Source organism: Oncorhynchus kisutch, linkage group LG8 (assembly GCF_002021735.2).
Source record: "Oncorhynchus kisutch isolate 150728-3 linkage group LG8, Okis_V2, whole genome shotgun sequence".
In the NCBI taxonomy this organism is placed as follows: Eukaryota; Metazoa; Chordata; class Actinopteri; order Salmoniformes; family Salmonidae; genus Oncorhynchus; species Oncorhynchus kisutch.
The window spans coordinates 63,395,600-63,418,437 of NC_034181.2; the positions used below are offsets into that span (position 1 = coordinate 63,395,600).

The 22,838-nt window shown below is 42.2% G+C and overlaps 1 protein-coding gene across 2 annotated transcripts in view; it reads left to right on the forward strand.

Annotated features, from left to right (window-relative positions):
• LOC109895437 (inhibitory synaptic factor 1) overlaps nucleotides 1–20,368 on the forward strand; it is a 48,800-nt gene extending 28,432 nt beyond the window's left edge. For both annotated transcript variants that reach the window (XM_020489111.2, XM_020489109.2), the window contains one exon: nucleotides 17,770–20,368. In XM_020489111.2, the coding sequence (XP_020344700.1) occupies nucleotides 17,770–18,615 (846 nt within the window). In that variant the 3' untranslated portion in view covers nucleotides 18,616–20,368. The remainder of the gene's footprint in view (nucleotides 1–17,769) is intronic.
• The last annotated feature ends 2,470 nt before the right edge of the window (nucleotides 20,369–22,838 follow it).

A 22,838-nucleotide genomic window follows, 5' to 3' on the forward strand; every position in this document is an offset into this window, starting at 1 on the left:
ACTGTCTCATGCCCATCCAATCAGTAATCTCTCCATCCAGCCCCAGATTGCCCTCTCCAATAGCTGTCTTCAATCAGAGTCAAGGCTACCAGGTTGCAAGAGCTCCACACACTAAGAGGAGTCAAAACAACTGGCCGACTGCAGAACCATGCAGAATTGGGGAGGTGTGGTTTCCTTTCTACATAAAGCATGGACATTCCATTGGTTATCCATGCAGCCTTTTCAAATATTTCTAGAAACATTCTGCAGAAAAAGTGTATGATAAGTGAGTGAGGAGGTTGCATCGGTGTTTCCTTAGAGAAAGGTCGGCGTTGCTTCACCTGGACTGGTAGTGGAGCAGCACGGGTTTGGAGAGAGGCGTTTTCATTGGCAGGCTGAGGACAGGCCAGGGTCAGGGAGAAAGGAGAGATGATAAAGAGAGAACTTCATCAGAAAGAATGTGAGGAAGGCTCATCCCTAGAGTGCCTCACACATACGTCCAACACACAGATGACATGGTGAAGTCTCGTAGCTAGCTGGCTTCTACCTGCTAATTATCTGCAGGCTCGGCCTCACACTTGTCCCCGTGCCAACGCTGACTTTTTTGAAAAGCTGAATACGCTTTTACATGCAACAATACATCTCCATTCTTCATTCCTTCCGATATGGGTCAAAAGCACAGCAACAACAGCCCCACTGTTCATGGACTGTACTGGCAATTTGAAGAGAAAGAAAAGACAGAGTGAGAGAGAAGAGACAGAAAATGTCTCCCCCTACAGTACTGTATGTTGCTTATCTCTCTCTGTTAATTGCCCACTTTAAATACATTCCTACAGAATACACATACAGGCTGAGGGCGGAGGACTTCATGCCGTGTTGTTTCTCCCTATCTGTAGTGAGGGGAGAGAAACATACAATGTAGCAGGCTTAAGACAGAGAATCGGATGCATGCACACAAGGTTGCCCCATTATCAGATGATGTGTTTATGTGTTTTAGACTGCTAGCTAGACTACTTTACTCACCATAGAGCCAGGGTTGCCTGGTCCACTCTGTCATATCAGACCAGAGTTATTAATGGGCATTGGAGAAGAAGTCAATGTGCTGGTGTCCTTCCCACACACTCTGGCAAGCAAAGATCACAACCACTTCCCCCTCCCCCTTCACCCCCTCTATTCTATTATAACTCCATGCCAACCGCTGCAACCTGTAATTACTAAGGGACACAAACACATGCATGCGCACGCACACACACGCACACACACACACACACACACACACACACACATACGCACACAAAACATACACATACACACTAAACAAAACAAATCAGGAGGATTGTTGGGAGAAAAATGCCAAAAGGGAGCTATGTAATTAAGCTGTTTTCTCTGTGAATGAGCATGTATATATCCTCAAAAGATTTTAAGTCTGCAAGCGATTAATATGTATCAGGTCAGAGCATCCGCATATTTCAACACGTAATTAAAGGAGTATGACTGGATCCAAACACATTGACTAATGACTCCCACCAGGGGAGGTCTCCAATAAAACACATACAAAGCAGGGGAGAAATAAACGGACCACAGTGGAGCCCTGTGCCAGCACACCTGGGAATCACTAACGACTCATTCTCACATTGGAAGGATAACGTTTTACATGCAGCAAATATCTGTTCAAATAAGTGTTTTTTTCTTGTTCCAAGTGTAAAACCTTGGCTTACAGAGAGAGACACAAAAAGAATGGGGAAAACATTTCAATTTGGCTATAACACAAACTGAAACAGACATCTAGTTCTGACTGGCTGTGATGATATCAGCTACTGTAGTGGTGGTACTCAAATTCACATCTGATTTTTCATCTCCTTCAATGCAGTTCATGGGTGATGTTTTGACACCGCAACTAAAGTAATGCTGTTGTCAAGCAAGAATGCAACTCTTGGAATTCTCAGCGTAGCTCGTATTTCAAAACACACTTGAAATGTCACCGACAACATAAATGGCTAAATTGAGTGCATCACGCATCATGAATCTCCAAGTTTAATTTTAAACCCATACACAGTAAATTCACCCTCTGTAGGTTGGCATACAATTAAATAAATGTCACTATAATTATTTGGAGGAATACAGCCTATTTTGATCCATTTTTTTGTATTGCCAAAATGAGGCTCTTGTGTTATTTCGTTGATGGCAAAGGTTATCTAGTTCTGAAACATAATCCCTAACAACCTAGGTAAACCCCCTGGAGATGATACATTGAGTGCATATTGATCTGTTTTTGGACGTCCCACTGATGGCTTACACAACTGCTTTCACTGTGACACCACACCTGCTGCGCCAACCTTTTGATTATGCACAAAGCAAGAGCGCCCTTGTTGTTCTGATGCTGAGAGTCATCAATCTATCTCAATGTTCATTTGTATGCAACACCTCCTTTGGGAGAGGTTCCTGAGAACACATGAGAACATTCAGAAAGGACCAGGTAGGTTGTTGATTGGCTGACAGGTCCTCTACCTCCCCAAGGGGTTGATTTGAGGAAGAGTTGTCTATAGCTGGTAATGGAATACAGTGAGGTCATTGGAAATCAGCTGTTTGCTTCTCCTGACATGTGAAAATTGGTCGTCATGAAGTTTCAGTGTTCAAATGAGATCCTACCCACGTACAGTATGTGGTTATAGGATTTAATTTACTCCAGGCGCGGTGTGTGGTGTGAGTGGGGAGTGACAGGCTCTCTATATAGTAGAAATCAATGATTGTGTGGAGGTGAGACAGGTATGTGGTGGCCAGATGGTGCCTCGCAGGGGACGGCAGGATGTCTCCTACTGATTTTGTTTGCAAATAGCCCTCTGTAAAATGTCCCGCTTCCGCCCTCCAGTTTAACCCTGTTTTATAGGGAGGGAGAGTTTTAGGAACTGTCTGATGAAGGTGTTGCAACTTCAAAGACATCCTACCGCTTGTAGGAGAGAGAGGGTGAGGGAGACGCGTTGTGACAGGTTTTGTCACCAGTTGAGAAGAACGCCCTACAGATTGTTACATATAGAAATGGCGGACAGCTGGAAGCAAAGACAAATTGTTTAGTCATTCCAATATATCCATTTTCTACATCACTATGGAGGAGTGCAGCAGGTAGCCGGTGGTTAGAGTGTTGGGCCAGTAACCGAAAGGTTGTTGGATCGAATCCACGTGCTGACAAGGTAAAAATCTGTCATTCTTCCCCTGAGCCAGGCAGTTAACCCACTGTATCCTGGGTGCCGTGCATGTTGATGAAGGCAGCCCCCGCACCTCTCTGATTCAAAGGGGTTGGGTTAAATGTGGAAGACACATTTCAGTTGAAGGCATTCAGTAGTACAACTGACTAGGTATCCCCTTTTCCATCCAGCAAAGCTCTGAATTCCCTATGCAGACTACCCATCATGCCTAATTTTCTGGTTTCATGACCTCTTGGACATCCTGTTGTCTACACTTTGTTGAATGTTCAAATCGACCTATAACTCTATCCACCAATAAGTAAATTGCTGTCCATGCAGAGAGACTCATGTTCATAGGCTGGTAAAGAACTCTCTGAAATGAGGGGAAAAGGCACAGAGACATTGTAAACATAAGCGGATTTGCCTAGATGGAAACTCATATCTGATTAGTATGGGAACCATGCCATGCTAGTCTGACTGGTGAAATATCATTGATTGTAGGATGTTCTTGTAAGTGTTGCCGTGGAAATGACTACAGAGACCTTTACTTGACTGAACACAACAAAGACAAACAAGATGGAATAGAAATGGATTCGCCACAGACATGTAGTAGTGCACAGTGAAACAAAAAATAAATTGCATAAATAGTATTTCTCTGGGCTTCAATATTTCTACTTCGGTATGGTCGAGCAGGCTACATTTGTTGGGTAATGATATATGGGGTTCACACAATAAAATAGAATAGGTCCGCACTCCCATTAAGATAAGTGTAGCGGGCCAAGGAAACCTGGAAATGCCAGTAGCATATTGATCGTGTGCCCTGTATTTAGAGGAAAGTGCATACTGCTTTTCTTTCTCCTGGGCATGGCTCCTAGAGCCCCCTGTGCCCCCAGAACAATGAGAACACACACAACCCAGGGTCTCATTGAGGAATAGGGTTAGGGCAGCTCAATTTATGGATCAGATGTTTTCTTATGTTGACACTGTTGTACTGTAAACAGAAACGATCATGTAAAAATATTGCCCAATACCCATCACCACAGGCACTCAAACACCCATTCGTGGACACACACACAAACACACAGGCACTTTCTCTCATCTAAATACTTCATTAAACTGAGCTGGTTTTGAGATAGGCTTGATTGGGGGAATTCTCTGCTCACTGGGTTGTTGCTTTCAGTGAGACTTCCGCTCTCTCTGTCAGCGAGGTTGGAAGATTTACATTTGGATCGGGCTGAGCTTCTTCCTGTGGCGCGACGTCCTCTCTACCAACAACACCCTGCCCTATATCTATGTCCCCTATGTCCCTACACTCCCCCCTCCCTAGTCCAACACACCCCAACTATCACTGGCAGCCAGGCCTTTACTGTCCCTCCCACAGAAAGACAGTGTCTATGATGTGTCTGCCTGGTACAGTAGAAACTGCTCGGCAACCAAGTCATTAAAAGGGTCAGCTTGGCCTGGCTGCTTCTCACAGCACATTCATTTCCTATGCTGCTCCCAGCGTGACCTGATGCCACACGGGCTGCCTGGTGCTTAATCCAAGCGCTATCTCTGGGAAGCAGACAGAGTGAGAAGCCCCGTAGCGTGGCGCTTCCATCTATTTCAGGTCATTACAAGCGCTGGGGCTCCTCAAAGATAGAACCAATGAAGGAGAACCTCCATAAATGTCCAGCATGCATTGCTACACAGCCGTGCCTTGGTTGGTGGAACACACCCCTACTCTGTGGTACTATTAAAAGCACGGTCTGTTCCTCCACAGTGTTTCACTACTTACGCCTTACATCTCTGGCTCCTACAATATCCCACTATGTTTATACAGAAACATTCCAATTAGTTACAGTATATACCAAACAGCAGGTGGAGGGAGTCAGTCTGCCAAAATAATGACCGGGATTGAGCTATGGAGAGCAGTGGAGTAAAAACAGTGGTTGATGTGATATATCAGCCCTTCAGGACTGCACTCTGGCTGCAGTCGGAATCCTAAACTTGGTTCTGTCCTGTCTTGATTGATGTCCTTTATGCAGTGAGATTGTGATGCTGCTTTTGATTAGCGAGTTGTCAGGGAGTGTTGCCGGCTCTGCTCTCATCCTCATCACGGCGACCGTGTTGTTTGTGAATATGCACAGCCTCTTTAAGGCTTCCATAAAGATGAGTGTTTTGGAGGGAAAGATTAAAAAGTGTAATGAGGGAGGGAGGGATGCACGTGAACTACCAGGCTTATAGTCCTCTCTCATGACAGGATAATTACAGCTTGCAGGGAGCATTTCAAAGACATCATTTATCCCGCCGGTGCCGACACCAAGTGACATCACTGTCTCACCAATCAGGTTGACCTAAATCAGACAGGACCTTCTAAACATGGCTGTTGTGACTTCTTCCTCCCTTAACAAACCTCACACTTTGCAGGGTCAATTATGGCATTTTGCTGACAGAAAACCTTACCAGAGAAAAGTGAATATTTAGATTGAATAGATTGTGAGTAAGGTGACCTTTAGGAGTTTTTTAATGAAATACAGAACTATTTATGTTTCAAAAGCATGGCAATGGCAGCGACCTGCAATTTTCATTGGACAATAAAAAGCCTTTTTTCAAGGGAATTCAGTAAACATGTCCTTTCAGAGTGGAGCTAGGATGATGAATTAGTTTCAGTGGGATGTGATAAACAGTATCTCAGAGATACTCCAACAACAGGACGCTCTGCTATCCTTGTCTTGAGGAGAGCTAAATTAAGTGGAAACAGGCATGGGGCACTGGGTGAGGAGGAGCTGGGAAGCAGCGGGAGATAAATACATTAAAACTATATTTGCAAACGTTTCACTTCAGAGCCAGCATGCTAGGCCATTTTGGTAATTGCTGAGGCTTTCTAATTGGCATGAACTGCTTCCCAGCACTAGAAGTGCTGCACAAGGACAGGCTGGGAATCCATTGTGACATGTTGAGAATAAAATGACATTGAGATGCTTTAATTACGCTATTGAACACATTTCACATTTTCGCTCTGGAAAATAAAATCGATGCCAGACGCTTGATGTAGCATAATTAACGAGTTAGCGCTGCAAACTTTTCGAAGTAAACTTGAAAAATGACAGGGGGAAATACAGAGAGAGAGACACAGGAACAGATGGAGGGTCACATACATTTTGTGTAATGGTTTCAAATCAGTTTGCATCACAGAGGAAGGATTCACTGATACAGTATGTGTGTCTGTCTCATGAAAACTCAGAGATGGTTATTACATTTAATGTGTTTTGTATGCTGCATTGATTGAATAGCAGCAATTGTAATAAAGTAGTTGCAATAAAACTGGAACATGAAATAGTTGTAATAGTAGTAGTAATAGTAGTAGTAATAGTAGTAGTAATAGTAGTAGTAATAGTAGTAGTAGTAATAGTAGTAGTAGTAGTAGTAATAGTAGTAGTAGTAGTAGTAGTAATAGTAGTAGTAGTAGTAGTAGTAATAGTAGTAGTAGTAGTAGTAGTAATAGTAGTAGTAATAGTAGTAGTAGTAGTAGTAATAGTAGTAGTAGTAGTAGTAGTAATAGTAGTAGTAGTAGTAGTAGTAATAGTAGTAGTAGTAGTAGTAATAGTAGTAGTAGTAGTAGTAGTAATAGTAGTAGTAGTAGTAGTAGTAATAGTAGTAGTAGTAGTAGTAGTAATAGTAGTAGTAGTAGTAGTAGTAGTAGTAGTAGTAGTAGTAGTAGTAGTAATAGTAGTAGTAGTAGTAGTAGTAGTAGTAGTAGTAGTAGTAGTAGTAGTAATAGTAGTAGTAATAGTAGTAGTAATAGTAGTAGTAATAGTAGTAGTAATAGTAGTAGTAATAGTAGTAGTTGTAGTAGAAGTAATAGTAAAATAAGTAGTAGTAGTAGTAAAATTAGTATACATAGTAGTTGTAGTAGTAGTAGTAGTAGTAGAAGTAGTAATAGTAGTATAAGTAGTAGTAGTAGTAGTGGTAGTAATATTAGTATAAGTAGTGGTAGTAGTAGTAGGAGTAGTTGTAGTAGTAGAAGTATTAGTACTACTAGTAGTAGTAGTAGTAGTAGTAATAGTAGTAGTAATAGAAGTAGAAATAGTAGTAATAGTAGTATATGTAGTAGTAGTAGTAATAGTAGTAGTAGTAATAGTAGTAGTAGTAGTAGTAATAGTAGAAGTAGTAGTAGTAATAGTAGTAGTAGTACAAGTAGTAGTAGTAGCAGTAGCAATAGTAGTATGAGTAGTAGTAATAGTAGTAGAAGTAGTAGTAATAGTAGTATTAGTAGAAGTAGTAGTAGTAATAGTAGTAGTAATTAATAGTAGTATACGTAGTAGTATAGTAGTAGTTGTAGTAGTAGTGGTAATAGTAGTAGTAGTAGTAGTAGTAGTAGTAGTAGTAGTAGAATTAGTAGTAGAAGTAGTAGTAGTAGAAGTAGTAGAAGTAGTAGTAGTAGTAGTAGTATTAGTTGTAATAATAGTAGAAGTAGTAGTAGTAGTAGTAGTTGAAGTAGTAGTAGTAGTAGTAGAAGTAGTATTAGTATTAGTATTAGTATTAGTAGTAGTAGTAGTAGAAGTAGTTGTAGTAGTAGTAGAAGTAGTAGTAGTATTAGTAGTAGTTGTAGTTGTAGTAGTTGAAGTAGTAGTAGTAGAAGTAGTAGAAGTAGTAGTAGTAGTAGTAGTATTATTAGTTGTAATAATAGTAGAAGTAGTAGTAGTAGTAGTAGTAGTTGAAGTAGTAGTAGTAGTAGTAGAAGTAGTAGTAGTAGTAGTAGTAGTAGTAGTAGTAGTAGTAGTAGTAGTAGTAGAAGTAGTAGTAGTAGTAGTAGTTGTAGTTGTAGTAGTTGTAGTAGTAGTAGATTATAGAAGTGATAGTATAGTGGTAAATGAATAGAGGAATGATACCAGTGGTTGAAAACAATGGGAGTACTGTAGCTGGCAACCACTATTCTACACTGCTACTACCAACAATCATACAAAATGCTCTGTAAACATTACGTTGAAATTATTCATATTGATTTATGTACAAAACGTACATGTATTCACAGTACTTGCAAGAGATGAGGGATTTCCTCATTTCCACAGACAGCTGGCTGGAATGTTTTCCTACATTAAAACCACCAATGCATACCGAAGCAAACGTACCTCATTAAACATCTGTTTAAACATCAATGGAGTGATAAGAGCATGCGGTAAATATCGGCCTCCTTGTCAACAGGCAATTCAAACATTATCACATTTGCTGGGTTTTGACCTCAACAGCTTGGTCATGTTGCTGCTTCAAATACAACGACCGGAACAACAAGACAAACTGCATAAAAGGAGCCCAACTCCGAGACAGGACATTACACACAGACAGGTAGTAGTAATAAAGCTTCGACACCCCTGGTATATAATTGGTCTACATTATCATGTAGCAGGGGAGAGTTCGGAAAGCATAGGGGGTTTAAATGAGCAATCTGCAGTAGCCACATCCATTTTTTGTCTTAGAAATCAATGATGTAGACATTGATTCTTGAAGAATATAACTTATAAATGCCTCATGAACTTAGTTCCTGTCACACCCAGTTAAAACCCCAAATATAAGTTTGTTTTACTCAAATGTTTGTAAACATTGGAAATGTAAACAAACACAGCATAGATTCAAAACATGGCTAAAACTTTCATTTTGATATCATGGCTGGTTGGTCCTTGATTCCATAGTTCTGTCTATAAATCCCTCCGCTTTTTACCAAAACAGAAGCGAGTTGTCCACTTTGTTCATTGTTTCAACTGAAGATTGGCCCTTTATTAGAGGACACTACTGAATCTAATTCAGAGATCACCGCTGCACTGTCTCAGACAGCTCTCTGCAGAACAGAGCAGAGCTAAGGCTTTAACAGAGGATTACAGCATCAACCATCACTCCATGTTCCAATACTTTCCTCCTGGTTCCCCCTCCTCACTGTAAGGCTCTGTCACAGGCTGTGCTCCAAGCGCCCTTCTTCAGCCTGACCATCAATTACCCAGCAGGCCAATCATGGCAGATGGAGTGTTGGGGTGGTAAACCTCAGCTGACATCCACACAGCCTCTCTCACAAAGCCACCTTTGAGCACTCTAAAATGACGAGGCTCAGTTTGGAGTACTTGGCCCAATTATGATCATGTGCTTCGAGCCGAACTGGGATTGTTTTGAGTCAGTCACAGCCACAGTCCGCGACAATCATGCCTGCACAGACAATGGATAAATTGAGAGTGTGGATGTATCTCCCAAAATAAGAACGAAAACAACTCTATCTTCTCTGTAGTCATTATGTTGTTACTGAAACAGTAATAGTGGACTGGATAGGTCACTGTAGCTACAATTGCAGTTGAGCTACAAAGGACCAAATAACAATTTCAAAGAAAAGGGCGAGGGGTGGGTGGAAACCAGTGGCCTTGCAGCCTGAGGTCCAACAATTGTGCCACAAGGTTGCCTGTTATATTCTACTTGTCAGCATTTGTAAATATGAAAAGTGTTGAGCTCTATTCAAAAGGAAAAGTGTTATTTTACAAGTGCATTTACTCCTAAATCACGTCAGGTGTTAAGGCAAACAATGTTTCAAAGCCGATTCTGTGCCATGGTCCAGCTGCAATCTGCCGTGACATCATGAGCTATGGAACCCAACAAAAGGATGTGATTTTACTCTAAAGCTTGTAATTACTGTTGCTGGTCCTCATTGTGCTCTCTCCATTTCAAACACAGTGTGTCCCTCGCTAATGACTTGTTCCTGATGTGTTCATTCATCCTTTACACTTAGGCAATCTGTTTACCCAATAATTCACTCCATAGCTCACTCATCCCACATTTTTTCGTTCTTCCTGGAAGAAAAGACTGAGATTACTGATCATTGTTGCTGTATTGAGCCCATCTGTGACCTAGAAATGTTTAGCAGACCCTTCAAGCTCAGACTGTTATCAAGCTAAATTAGCCTACATGCTGGAGGCTGATGATGGTGTGACAGTGCCTGGGAGAGAGGGCTCACGGTGGGTTAATCCTAGGGAGAACGTCTCATGATAGGATGTGAGCTGGGTCACCATGGAGATGGAGATGAAAACATAATTCGTAACATTTTCAAGTATCTTATCTTAGTGGATGTGTCAGTCAAAAAGGCTTTGGTTGGTAGTCAGTGTTTGCCATTCTTTTGTACTCAAATCCATTTTATTTTTTACAAAAGGGATTTATTTAACATATGACTGGAAATTATATGCCTCTGTTATTGGGTGCTTTATTAATTGATATCCAATTACGGCAGTTAAATTAGGTCAGTGTCAGGCGTTCAGGCGGACTGGTGTAATGATTCTGACAGACCATACTTTTCTAAACACATTGATTCAATTAAATCCCTTTTTTTTCAGGATGAGTAATCAACTAAACAAAGCCATTCCATTCCCTCTGGGTGTGAGAATCATCCGGCATTAGTTTAAAGTCTGCAAATCATTCAACAGACAGGTTGGTTTACCCATTCAGCTCGCTGCTTAGTGCCCCCACAGAGGATCTGCTCCCACAGGGCTGACTGTCAATAGAGGAAAACATAGCCCTGGTACTGAAGCTCCTGTGGCATACAAAGCTGCCCAGCCAGGCCTGGCACACCCACACAGAAACCTATGCACGCCATACACAAACCTTGCAATCTGTTTACCCAAAGCCCTATTTATTTTATTTATTTATTTCACCTTTATTTAACCAGGTAGGCAAGTTGAGAACAAGTTCTCATTTACAATTGCGACCTGGCCAAGATAAAGCAAAGCAGTTCGACACATACAACAACACAGAGTTACACATGGAGTAAAACAAACATACAGTCAATAATACAGTAGAAACAAGTCTATATACGATGTGAGCAAATGAGGTGAGATAAGGGAGGTAAAGGCAAAAAAAAGGCCATGGTGGCAAAGTAAATACAATATAGCAAGTAAAACACTGGAATGGTAGATTTGCAGTGGAAGAATGTGCAAAGTAGAAGTAAAAATAATGGGGTGCAAAGGAGCTAAATTAATTCATTAATTAAATAAATAAGGTAGGGAAAGAGGTAGTTGTTTGGGCTAAATTATAGATGGGCTATGTACAGGTGCAGTAATCTGTGAGCTGCTCTGACAGCTGGTGCTTAAAGCTAGTGAGGGAGATAAGTGTTTCCAGTATACAGATACACAAGTCACATGTGTGCATTAGATATACTAGAAAGAAACAGAATGATTGAAATCAGGAAAATGAGGATGGGTTGTTCCAAGACTGGTTCAAATGCAGATGGTTGAATTCACTACCACGGTATGGCCTATGATAAGAACAGAACGCTTTGGGTTTGTAAATAATACAAATCGGTACATTTAGCAAAAATATTGCATGATAACACCTTCCATCGCTCCTCTGTTGTATGATGTACTGTAGCCTCCCTATAGTCCCTGTGAGACCTGATAAAATGGTTTGCTCCATCTGTGAACCGTTGTTGGTGGGCACTGCAAGGCTTTGTTCTTTTTCTATTTTCTAAATAGACACTCTACATATTTATGTGAGATTTTGTCCTGTCGCGATCTGTCAGAGATTATGAAGCTCTTTGATGCCAAATGGCTGTGTTTGCACTAGAAATCACCTGAGCAATCAGTTAGCACATCAGCTGAATGATACTGGGTTTTTAATCAGGGTATTTGTGTAGTCAGGTCTTTGGGACTGTTAATTGCTCCTTTAAAGTCATTGCGCTGAAATAATTAATTAGGGTTTAATCCCTCATGCAGACAGGGGATTGCTTTTCTGATACTGCTCATTTGATGTCACAATGAGCAGTTGAAAGAACAGAGGAAAATAGCAAATAGCAGAATTAGGTGGGAAAAAAGGATCATTTACAGCATATCTCAAGGTACAGCTAACACTTTTTCAGCTCTTCAACAACAATGTTGTTCAAATTCCATATGCACATGTTCTGAGAAACACTAGTCTTAATTGTGGAATGGTTTGGGGAAATGTATCACTTACAAACTACATGAATGCTGAGCATTTTTCCATTTTACAATAGATTGCTTATGAGAGCACGATGTGTTGATTAAGGTGCTCAAATGTCAAGTGTTTGAGGCTCGAATTTTATGTGCCATCAGCAAATCAACAAAATCAATGGTGTTGTGGGCTCAAGGGCTTTCTATTCATGAGACCATAAACACTCATACAGCATGGGTGGGTGCTGATGAGGAGTATTGAGGTTGATTTTGCCAAGCCAGGTTGATAAACTACCCTGCTAGTTTGACTCCCTGTACAGAGGGTGAAAGTCAAGCTTCATTACGGTTGATTTAATGTGAAGTACATTTTCTTCATACTAGTAGAATGTAGAGGTCCCATAAATCGAATCATCATAGTGTGGCACAGTGGGGTTTGACATTTTTGACACCCTTAATAAAGAGCAAAAATTACTGTATAAAATAAACAATACAAATACTGAACTACATTGTAGGCAAACGCTTCAAAAAACAAGGGATAATATTCTTTCTCAAAAAAGGTAGGGGTCAAAATAATTGACACCCTTGTTTTTAATACCACACCTTGCGAGGTTAACGGCATGGAGCCTTTAAAAGAAATGTTTGAGAACACATTGGAAGGGATCTTAGACCATTCCTCCATACAGAATCCTTCCAGATCTTTGATATACTTAGTCTGCGCTTATGGACTGCCCTCTTAAACTCAAACCACAGGTTTTCAATGGGTTTCAAGTCGGGAGACTGAGATGACCATTGCAAAATGCTGATTTTGTGGCCAATTAACAATTTTTTTGTGGATTTCGATGTGTGTTTGAGGTTATTGTCTTAATGAAAGATCTACTTGTGGCCAAGTTTCAGCCTCCTGGTAGCCTCCTGGTACTGAATAAAGTTCATGATGCTGTTGACCTTAACACTGGCCCTAGGACCAGAGGAAGCAAATAGCCCCATAACATCAAAGATCCACCACCATATTTTATAGTAGGTATGGGGTTCTTTTCTGCTTATACAGAAAAGAACCCACCACTGGTGTGAGATGCCAAAGAGCTCTAGTTTCATGTCATCTGACCAAAGTTCCAATCCAGGTGCCAATGCCATTTAGCAAACTCCAGGCATTAACATTTTTTGGATGCAACAATGAGCTCTTTGGCCACGCACATCAGTGGTGCGTTTGGTGTCAAAACAAGAATATATGAGCAGAAAAGAACCCCATACCTGCTGTAAAATATGCTGTTAGATCAAATCACAATCAAATCAAAGTTTATTGGTTGAGGCCGCAGTTTTATAGTTGTTATCGCAGGTGCAGTGCAAGGATTACTGTATGTTTCTAGATCCAACAATGCATCAATATCTAGCAATACAATAACAATACACACCTAATCTCAATGTAGAATTTGTTTTAAAGAACAATAAATTAAGACATCAGAATGAGCAATAGCAAAACGAGCGATGTCAGAGTCCGGAATATAAATAAACATGTACAGTGGGGCAAAAAAGTATTTAGTCAGCCACCAATTGTGCAAGTTCTCCCACTTAAAAAGATGAGAGAGGCCTGTAACTACTGCTGTACACTCATTTTCAAATCACACACGGTCTATACTCTCTATACACCCCATTCACATACATACAGTGGGGCAAAAAAGTATTTAGTCAGCCACCAATTGTGCAAGTTCTCCCACTTAAAAAGATGAGAGAGGCCTGTAATTTTCATCATAGGTACACTTCAACTATGACAGACAAAATGAGAAAAAAAATCTGGAAAATCTAAATTTTGGAGAAAGGTCCAATCAAATCTAATCAAATCAAATCACATTTTATTTGTCACATACACATGGTTAGCAGATGTTAGTGCGAGTGTAGCGAAATGCTTGTGCTTCTAGTTCCGACAATGCGGTAATAACCGACAAGTAATCTAGCTAACAATTCCAAAACTACTACCTTACAGACAGAAGTGTAAGGGGATAAAGAATATGTACATAAAGATATATGAATGAGTGATGGTACAGAGCGGCATAGGCAAGATACAGTAGATGGTATTGAGTGCAGTATATACATATGAGATGAGTATGTAAACAAAGTGGCATAGTTAAAGTGGCTAGTGATACATGTATTACATAAGGATGCAGTAGATGATATAGAGTACAGTATATACGTATACATATGAGATGAATAATGTAGGGTATGTAAACATTATATTAGGAAGCATTGTTTAAAGTGGCTAGTGATGTATTTTACATCAATTCCCATCAATTCCCATTATTAAATTGGCTGGAGTTGAGTCAGTGTGTTGGCAGCAGCCACTCAATGTTAGTGGTGGCTGTTTAACAGTCTGATGGCCTTGAGATAGAAGCTGTTTTTCAGTCTCTCGGTCCCAGCTTTGATGCACCTGTACTGACCTCGCCTTCTGGATGATAGCGGGGTGAACAGGCAGTGGCTCGGGTGGTTGCTGTCCTTGATGATCTTTATGGCCTTCCTGTGACATCGGGTGGTGTAGGTGTCCTGGAGGGCAGGTAGTTTGCCCCCGGTGATGCGTTGTGCAGACCTCACTACCCTCTGGAGAGCCTTACGGTTGTGGGCGGAGCAGGTGCCGTACCAGGCGGTGATACAGCCCGACAGGATGCTCTCGATTGTGCATCTGTAGAAGTTTGTGAGTGCTTTTGGTGACAAGCCGAATTTCTTCAGCCTCCTGAGGTTAAAGAGGCGCTGCTGCGCCTTCTTCACGATGCTGTCTGTGTGGGTGGACCAATTCAGTTTGTCTGTGATGTGTACGCCGAGGAACTTAGAACTTACTACCCTCTCCACTACTGTTCCATCGATGTGGATAGGGGGGTGTTCCCTCTGCTGTTTCCTGAAGTCCACAATCATCTCCTTAGTTTTGTTGACGTTGAGTGTGAGGTTATTTTCCTGACACCACACTCCGAGGGCCCTCACCTCCTCCCTGTAGGCCGTCTCGTCGTTGTTGGTAATCAAGCCTACCACTGTTGTGTCGTCCGCAAACTTGATGATTGAGTTGGAGGCGTGCGTGGCCACGCAGTCGTGGGGGAACAGGGAGTACAGGAGAGGGCTCAGAACGGGGGCTCAGAACGCCCCAGTGTTGAGGATCAGCGGGGTGGAGATGTTGTTGCCTACCCTCACCACCTGGGGGCGGCCCATCAGGAAGTCCAGTATCCAGTTGCACAGGGCGGGGTCGAGACCCAGGGTCTCGAGCTTGATGACGAGCTTGGAGGGTACTATGGTGTTAAATGCCGAGCTGTAGTCGATGAACAGCATTCTCACGTAGTTATTCCTCTTGTCCAGATGGGTTAGGGCAGTGTGCAGTGTGGTTGAGATTGCATCGTCTGTGGACCTATTTGGGCGGTAAGCAAATTGGAGTGGGTCTAGGGTGTCAGGTAGGGTGGAGGTGATATGGTCCTTGACTAGTCTCTCAAAGCACTTCATGATGACGGAAGTGAGTGCTACGGGGCGGTAGTCGTTTAGCTCAGTTACCTTAGCTTTCTTGGGAACAGGAACAATGGTGGCCCTCTTGAAGCATGTGGGAACAACAGAATGGGATAGGGATTGATTGAATATGTCCGTAAACACACCAGCCAGCTGGTCTGCGCATGCTCTGAGGGCGCGGCTGGGGATGCCTTCTGGGCCTGCAGCCTTGCGAGGGTTGACACGTTTAAATGTTTTCCTCACGTCGGCTGCAGTGAAGGAGAGTCCGCATGTTTTAGTTGCGGGCAGTGTCAGTGGCACTGTATTGTCCTCAAAGCGGGCAAAAAAGTTATTTAGTCTGCCTGGGAGCAAGACATCCTGGTCCGTGACAGTGCTGGTTTTCTTTTTGTAATCCGTGATTGACTGTAGACCCTGCCACATACCTCTTGTGTCTGAGCCGTTGAATTGAGATTCTACTTTGTCTCTATACTGACGCTTAGCCTGTTTGATTGCCTTGCGGAGGGAATAGTTACACTGTTTGTATTCGGTCATGTTTCCAGTCACCTTGCCCTGATTAAAAGCAGTGGTTTGCGCTTTCAGTTTCCCGCGAATGCTGCCATCAATCCACGGTTTCTGGTTTGGGAATGTTTTAATCGTTGCTATGGGCACGACATCTTCAACGCACGTTCTAATGAACTCATTAACAAGTTCAATACAGCAAATGAAAGATAAACTTCTAGTTAATCTACCCATCGTGTCCGATTTCAAAAAGGCTTTACAGCGAAAGCACAACATATGATTATGTTAGGTCAGAGCCAAGTAAAAAAAACACAGCCATTTTCCAGCCAAAGATAGGAGTCACAAAAAGCAGAAATATAGATCAAATGAATCACTAACCTTTGATGATTTTCATCAGATAACACTCATAGGACATCATGTTACACAATACATTTTGTTCGATAATGTGCATATTTATATCCAAAAATCAGAAATGTTTTGATTCCAAAACATCCGGTGATTTTTCAGATAGCCACATCAAATCCCAGAAATACTCATAATAAACATTGATAAAAGATACAACTGTTATTCACAGAATTAAAGATAAACTTCTCCTTAATGCAACCGCTGTGTCAGATTTCAAAACGACTTTACGGAAAAAGCATAATCTGAGTACGGCGCTCAGAACCCAATCCAGCCAAAGAAATATCCGCCATGTTGGAGTCAACAGAAGTTAGAAATAACATTATAAATATTCACTTACCTTTGATGATCTTCAACAGAATGCACTCCCAGGAATCCCAGTTCGACAAATTACTGATTTGTTCCATAAAGTTCCATAAAGTCCATCATTTATGTCCAAATAGCCACTTGTTGTTAGCGTGTTCAGCCCAGTAAACCATCTTCATGACGCGCGAGCACTACGTCCAGACAAAAACTCGAAAATGTCCATTACAGGTCGTAGAAACATGTCAAACAATGTATGGAATCAATCTTTAGGATGTTTTTAACATAAATCATCAATAAGGTTCCAACTAGAGAATTCCATTGTCTGTAGAAAAGCACTGGAACGAGAGCTAACTCTGTCGGGACCGCGCGTCACGAGCCTGAAACACACTGCCAGACCACTGACTCATTCAGCTCCCATTCCCCCCTCCTTTACAGCAGAAGCCTGAAACAAGTTTCTAAAGATGGTTGACATCTAGTGGAAGCCGTAGGGAGTGCAAACTTTGAGGCTAAACTTTGAAAAACTACAAACCTCAGATTTCCCACTTCCTGGTTGGATTTGTCTCTGGTTTTCGCCTGCCATATGAGTTCTGTTATACTCACAGACATCACTCAAACAGTTGTAAAAACTTCAGAATGTTTTCTATCCAATACTAATGATAATATGCATATATTAGCATCTGGGACCGAATAGGAGGCAGTCCACTCTGGGCACGCTATTCATCCAAAAGTGAAAATGCTGCCCCCTATCCCAAACAGGGGTTTCAATCATTTCAGACCCCACTGTATGTCTTCTTAGTCGACTTTAAAACATCCTATTATTGTAAAGTAGTGTTTAAAAACATGTCTATGACTTCAAATTATCTGTTCCCTCCCCCCTCTCGTGTGTGAAGTATTTGTCTTCATAGTGGAAAGCATATTCATGTATAGTTAACAGCATATTAAGTCAAGAACATAATGTATTATGATGTAAACCATATCTTCTAAATGTCTGTTCTACCCGCTCTCTACTCTTCTAGGTGGTGGGTCAGATCGACAAGCTGACGTCAGACTTTGACTTTGACCTGGAGCCAGATGACTGGACAGTGGCCACAGCGAGCAGCACGTCCAGCAGCGAGAGAGGCCTGGGAGAGGCCTTCAGGCTGGACTTCCTCAACCCTGACGTGCTCTCAGACAGCTGGGAGTTCTGCAGCTATCTGGAGGCCTCCGTCGCTGCAGCAAACGCAGCCCACAAAGCAGGGCCAACGGTGCAGCCCAAAGATGCAGGGCTGGAGCCAGGTGCGGGGCGTGGGTGCATCCCCACCCAGACCCAGACCCCGCCACCCACAACCGCCTCAGCCTACTCCCAAATGAATGGGGGGCTGCCCATCCCTAACGGACCTCTCATAGTCACCCCAGACTCATCCAGCGCCAGCGAAGAGGCTTCCAGCTCCACACACAGCCACAAGACCTCCCGCACGTCCGGCACCAGAGAGAGAGTCCGCTTCAGTGACAAGATCCTATACCATGCGTTGTGCTGTGATGATGACGAGGAGGATGAAGAGGAGGGAGATGAGGAGAAGGGCGGCTGTGCGACCCCAGACACTGACGACAGTGAGCCCAGTCCTAGTCAAGCCGGCTCGCCCACACCACCGCTCTCCTCCTTAGAGCACTCCGTCCTCCATAACTGTCTGGACCCTTCTTATGTCTCGTTCCCAGTGAACGTGGCAGCGGGGACTCATACGCTGCCCAGAAAGGGTCTTCTCAATCCCGCGAGCTGCCGGAAAAAACTGCTACGGAACAGCAGCACACAGACTGTTTCAGATAAAAGCACCCAAACTGTACTGCCCTATATTCCAGCCAAACAAAAAACAAAGGACCACTGAGAAACAGTAACTTTACAACGACAGAACTAATGAAAAAGGACTGTGTACTATTTAATATTAAATGCATAGATCATAGATTAATACACAACTAAATAAATCCATATTAATTACTAAATAAATACATCATATGGGAAATGACTCACCTACCTAAAGTCATTCTGAGGCTCAGGGAAACAAAGGATAAAGGCAGTTCCTTAAGGCAGTAACAGAGAGAAAAGTGTTATTGACGGACCAAAAGGCTAGTGCCTGCTAATGTTAAGAAATGGACCGGATTGGATTCCTTATTTATAATCATTTGCAACACTTATTGAGATGACTCAAACAATCACTTTTCTAGGAAGTTGAAATTGTTCTGAAATCGGAAAGTAAGTGTGAAGAGGTCATTTCCCTCCTCGTACACCAGTATAAATCACAAGAAAATACATTGCTTGTTCTTTAAGATGTGGTTAAAAAACACTGCACATTCTGTACACTGAGAATCTGTATAAACATTGTCTTTTTCATCTTCCAATTATTTCAAATGTCAAGGGGGTTCCTGGTGTAACAACGGGGAGTGTATCTAGATGCACAAGTCAAGCCTCCTTCTCTCTTTGATGTCATCATAAGTGAGTCAAGGCCCAGAAAAACATGGTTTTTCGACCTGCCCTCGATTTTATTAATCATTTCAATAATTTATCTCTTGGTCTGCTGCTGAAACTGTAGTTGTGGAAAGCAAGAAGAAAAACTGGTATTTTTGTGAGATTCTGTGCTCCAACTCCACATTGTGACATTTCCACTTGATCTATCCGTTCCTCTCTGCAAGGGAGCAAGGCTGCTAGGGGTGAGGACTTGAATAGAAGTGCACAAAACCAAGATGCAAAAGGTTATGTCTCTCCATTCTGAATCCCAGTAGGGATTTGGACTCAATAGAGCAGCATTTTATTCACAGGGACTATGCCAAAAGCAGTGTTGATCAATAAGGCTGATTGAGAGAGTGCTGTGAGAGGTCTCTCTGCTGAACAGGCAGACCCTGCTCCTGGGGGCCCACAACAAAAACTCACAGTTAGACCTCCATCTATTTCCTCTGCTATTAGTGGCAGACATGGACAGACGTAGCCTTCAAGAAAGAGGTTGGCATTTAAGAAATGTGTGCCAGGATGTGAAAGAGTGGGTGGCAGACAGAGAGAAAGAGAGCGATGGAGAGAGAGGGGGGGGGGGGGTTGAGTGAATGCAGGAGAGGGTAAAGGGCTGACCTCACAAAGAAAATGTGCTGCTAGATTGTTGTTAATCAACCCTTGGAACACAATAATTTCCCCTCTAATCACCAGGTGCTGACTCATGTCTCTGAGGATGGCCAGAGAGAACTCTCCTCTCAGAGATAGATCTATTACTGTGCATAGGCCCCCAACTGCCCTGGGCCCCAGGTTATAGTACAGAAGAGATCAGGGTTGGACTCTTTACATTGCATATATTTATCACATATTTTACATCTCAATATATTTTTGTTAAAATGCACATAATGAACACATCTATAATGTTTTCCTACTAAAGAAAGGCAGATTATTGATCTGCAGGCTGGAGTAAAGGAAGCATAGCCTGTGTCAAAACCAAATACTTTGCTCGGTATCTAGACTGGTCCCCTGCTAGGTGAAACATGGTCATGCCTCTAGTCTCAGTGCTGTGCTGGTGAACAAGTGAAAGTTGAACTTCAATTTGCAACACCTAACAAACTGTGAGTAATGCAGTGTAATAATAAAAGATAAGGGAAACATTGTCATGCTATTTTAAAATGCTTACCCATTATAATACACTCTGACAAAAAGTCAATTAAAAGAAGTATGCATTAATTCAGTATTTGGCATACAAGTGCCCTCCCTGTATTTGGTGAATCAGCTGAGAATACTTTGAGTGACTGCAAGTTAAGGTCAAAAATAATAATTTGCATAATGCAATGCAAAAATATTTATCAGTTAGTCTGAGTCCAGCAAGAATGCATAGGTATTTTGTCCAAGCTCACACACGTACAGAGATTGTGGTTGTGGGTTTTGACTGAGAAAATTAGAGGAGCATACAGTAGTAGGCCTATGTCTTTACTCTAAACCCAATATCAGCTGACACGCACTGCACTAAAGGAAGGTGATAACCACAGCATACAGTATAAACACAGCCGTTTCTCTCAATGGGAAACCTCTCCTTTAGGTCGGGATACATTTCAAACCCACTTGGCAACAGGCATAGACATCTTGGTGATGAGTGAGAAACGAAATTAGCCTCTTTAATCGGTGAAACGATCATTTCAAATGTGATGCTGAGACAAAACGGATTGGATGGAATCATGTTTAAATTATTTAAGCAGCAGGGATGTACTTGTCTTGTGGCACGCTTTCACATTCTCATTCAGTCTTGCTCTGTTAATCCAGGAAACAGTCTGTGTCTGTCTATGAGAAAGATGCATTGAACAGAGATCGATGGATGACTCCCGCAGCATCGGCTGCCATTTCCCTGCTAGACGGAACACCAACAGGTCATCACACTCATTAGCATAAACAAACAAAGCTGGAGTGGTGCACAGAAAAAGCATCAATCAGACCAAAACAAACTAAGCCTTTATTGTGCCTATCCTGCCCCGGGACATTTCATTTATAGGGAGGGAATTTGACCTTTTAGTCTTTTTTAAAATCATATCCATGATGAAATCACCCCTGGCTGTAAGTATATAGCCGTTTGGCACTGGAACGGAATACATTATCATTGACGATGAATGCTAGATATTTGGACAAAACATTAGCAATGTTTCTCTTGCCAGTAGGCTCATTATTTATTTGTAATAAGGCATTTCATCGTTCCTGGTCCGCTGTTGGACAAACTGGGGAGGCATCCAAAGGTTAAAGAATGTAAGCACACTGATGCCAATGCTGACTGGACAAGCAGGTGAGGTTGTTTTGTCGTGAGGCTTAATGAATGTGAGGAATTATGGCAATGCTGTGTGTGTGTGTGTGTGTGTGTGTGTGTGTGTGTGTGTGTGTGTGTGTGTGTGTGTGTGTGTGTGTGTGTGTGTGTGTGTGTGTGTGTGTGTGTGTGTGTCAATTCAAGTCATAGGACTTGAATTGACATGACCAACTGATCAATCTTAGAGCTGGGCAGCACCCTGATCAATGCTCTAATCATTGCCCAGAGGGCACTGTTTCAATGATCACCACAAGCTCACAAATTAGCACTGTTACACTGATGTAAGACAAATCTCCTCCATGTATCACAGTGCAAATAGGTGACGTGACCATTTTAAGACAATCTGAATTGGATGTGATACTGTAGATCTTAATATTACAATGTACCGTGTGTATTGTACACGTGTCAATTGGAAAGGTGTTTTTTTTTCATATTCCAACTCGCCCTGAAACACCCTCAAAACGTGGGGTCACAGCCAGCCATTACCAACAATAACCCTGTACCGTGTGTATTGTACACGTGTCAATTGGAAAGGTGTTTTTTTCATATTCCAACTCGCCCTGAAACACCCTCAAAATGTGGGGTCACAGCCAGCCATTACCAACAGTAACCCTGGAGCAATTAGGGTTAAGTACCTTGCTCATGGCAAATCGACTGATTTTTCACCTTGTCAGTTTGGAGATTCAAACCAGCAACCTTTTGGTTACTGGCCAAATGCGCTAACCGCTTGGCTAACTTGCCACCCTAGTGAAATTACACACACACAGATATCTCTCTCTCACACACACACACACACACACACACACACACACACACACACACACACACACACACGCACGCACACACACACACACACACACACACACACACACACACACACACACACACACACACACACACACACACTCTCTCTCTCTTTAAAGGTCCCTTGAAGAAAATGGACGACAGATCTATGTTTTCTTTGCTGATTGGTGAGGGTCCATGAAGTGAAGAGCTCAGTCACACTGATTACTATAGATTGGCTAACGGCTGGGGATACTGAGGGTCGATTTGTTTAATCTCTGTGTCATAACTTTCCTGCTGCTTCCAGAACAAACTATTTCTGTTCCCTCCATCCTCCATCTTCCTCTGCTACCCACCCATTGCAATTTGTGACATCTTTGAATTTGGCACTCAGTCACCGCACGACTCACGTCTACCCACCTCACCGAGAGAAGACAATAATTGAGACTGCAATGTTGGTCCAACAAGAACAAATACATGGCAATGTGTCAGTGAGCAGCCATCAAATTCAG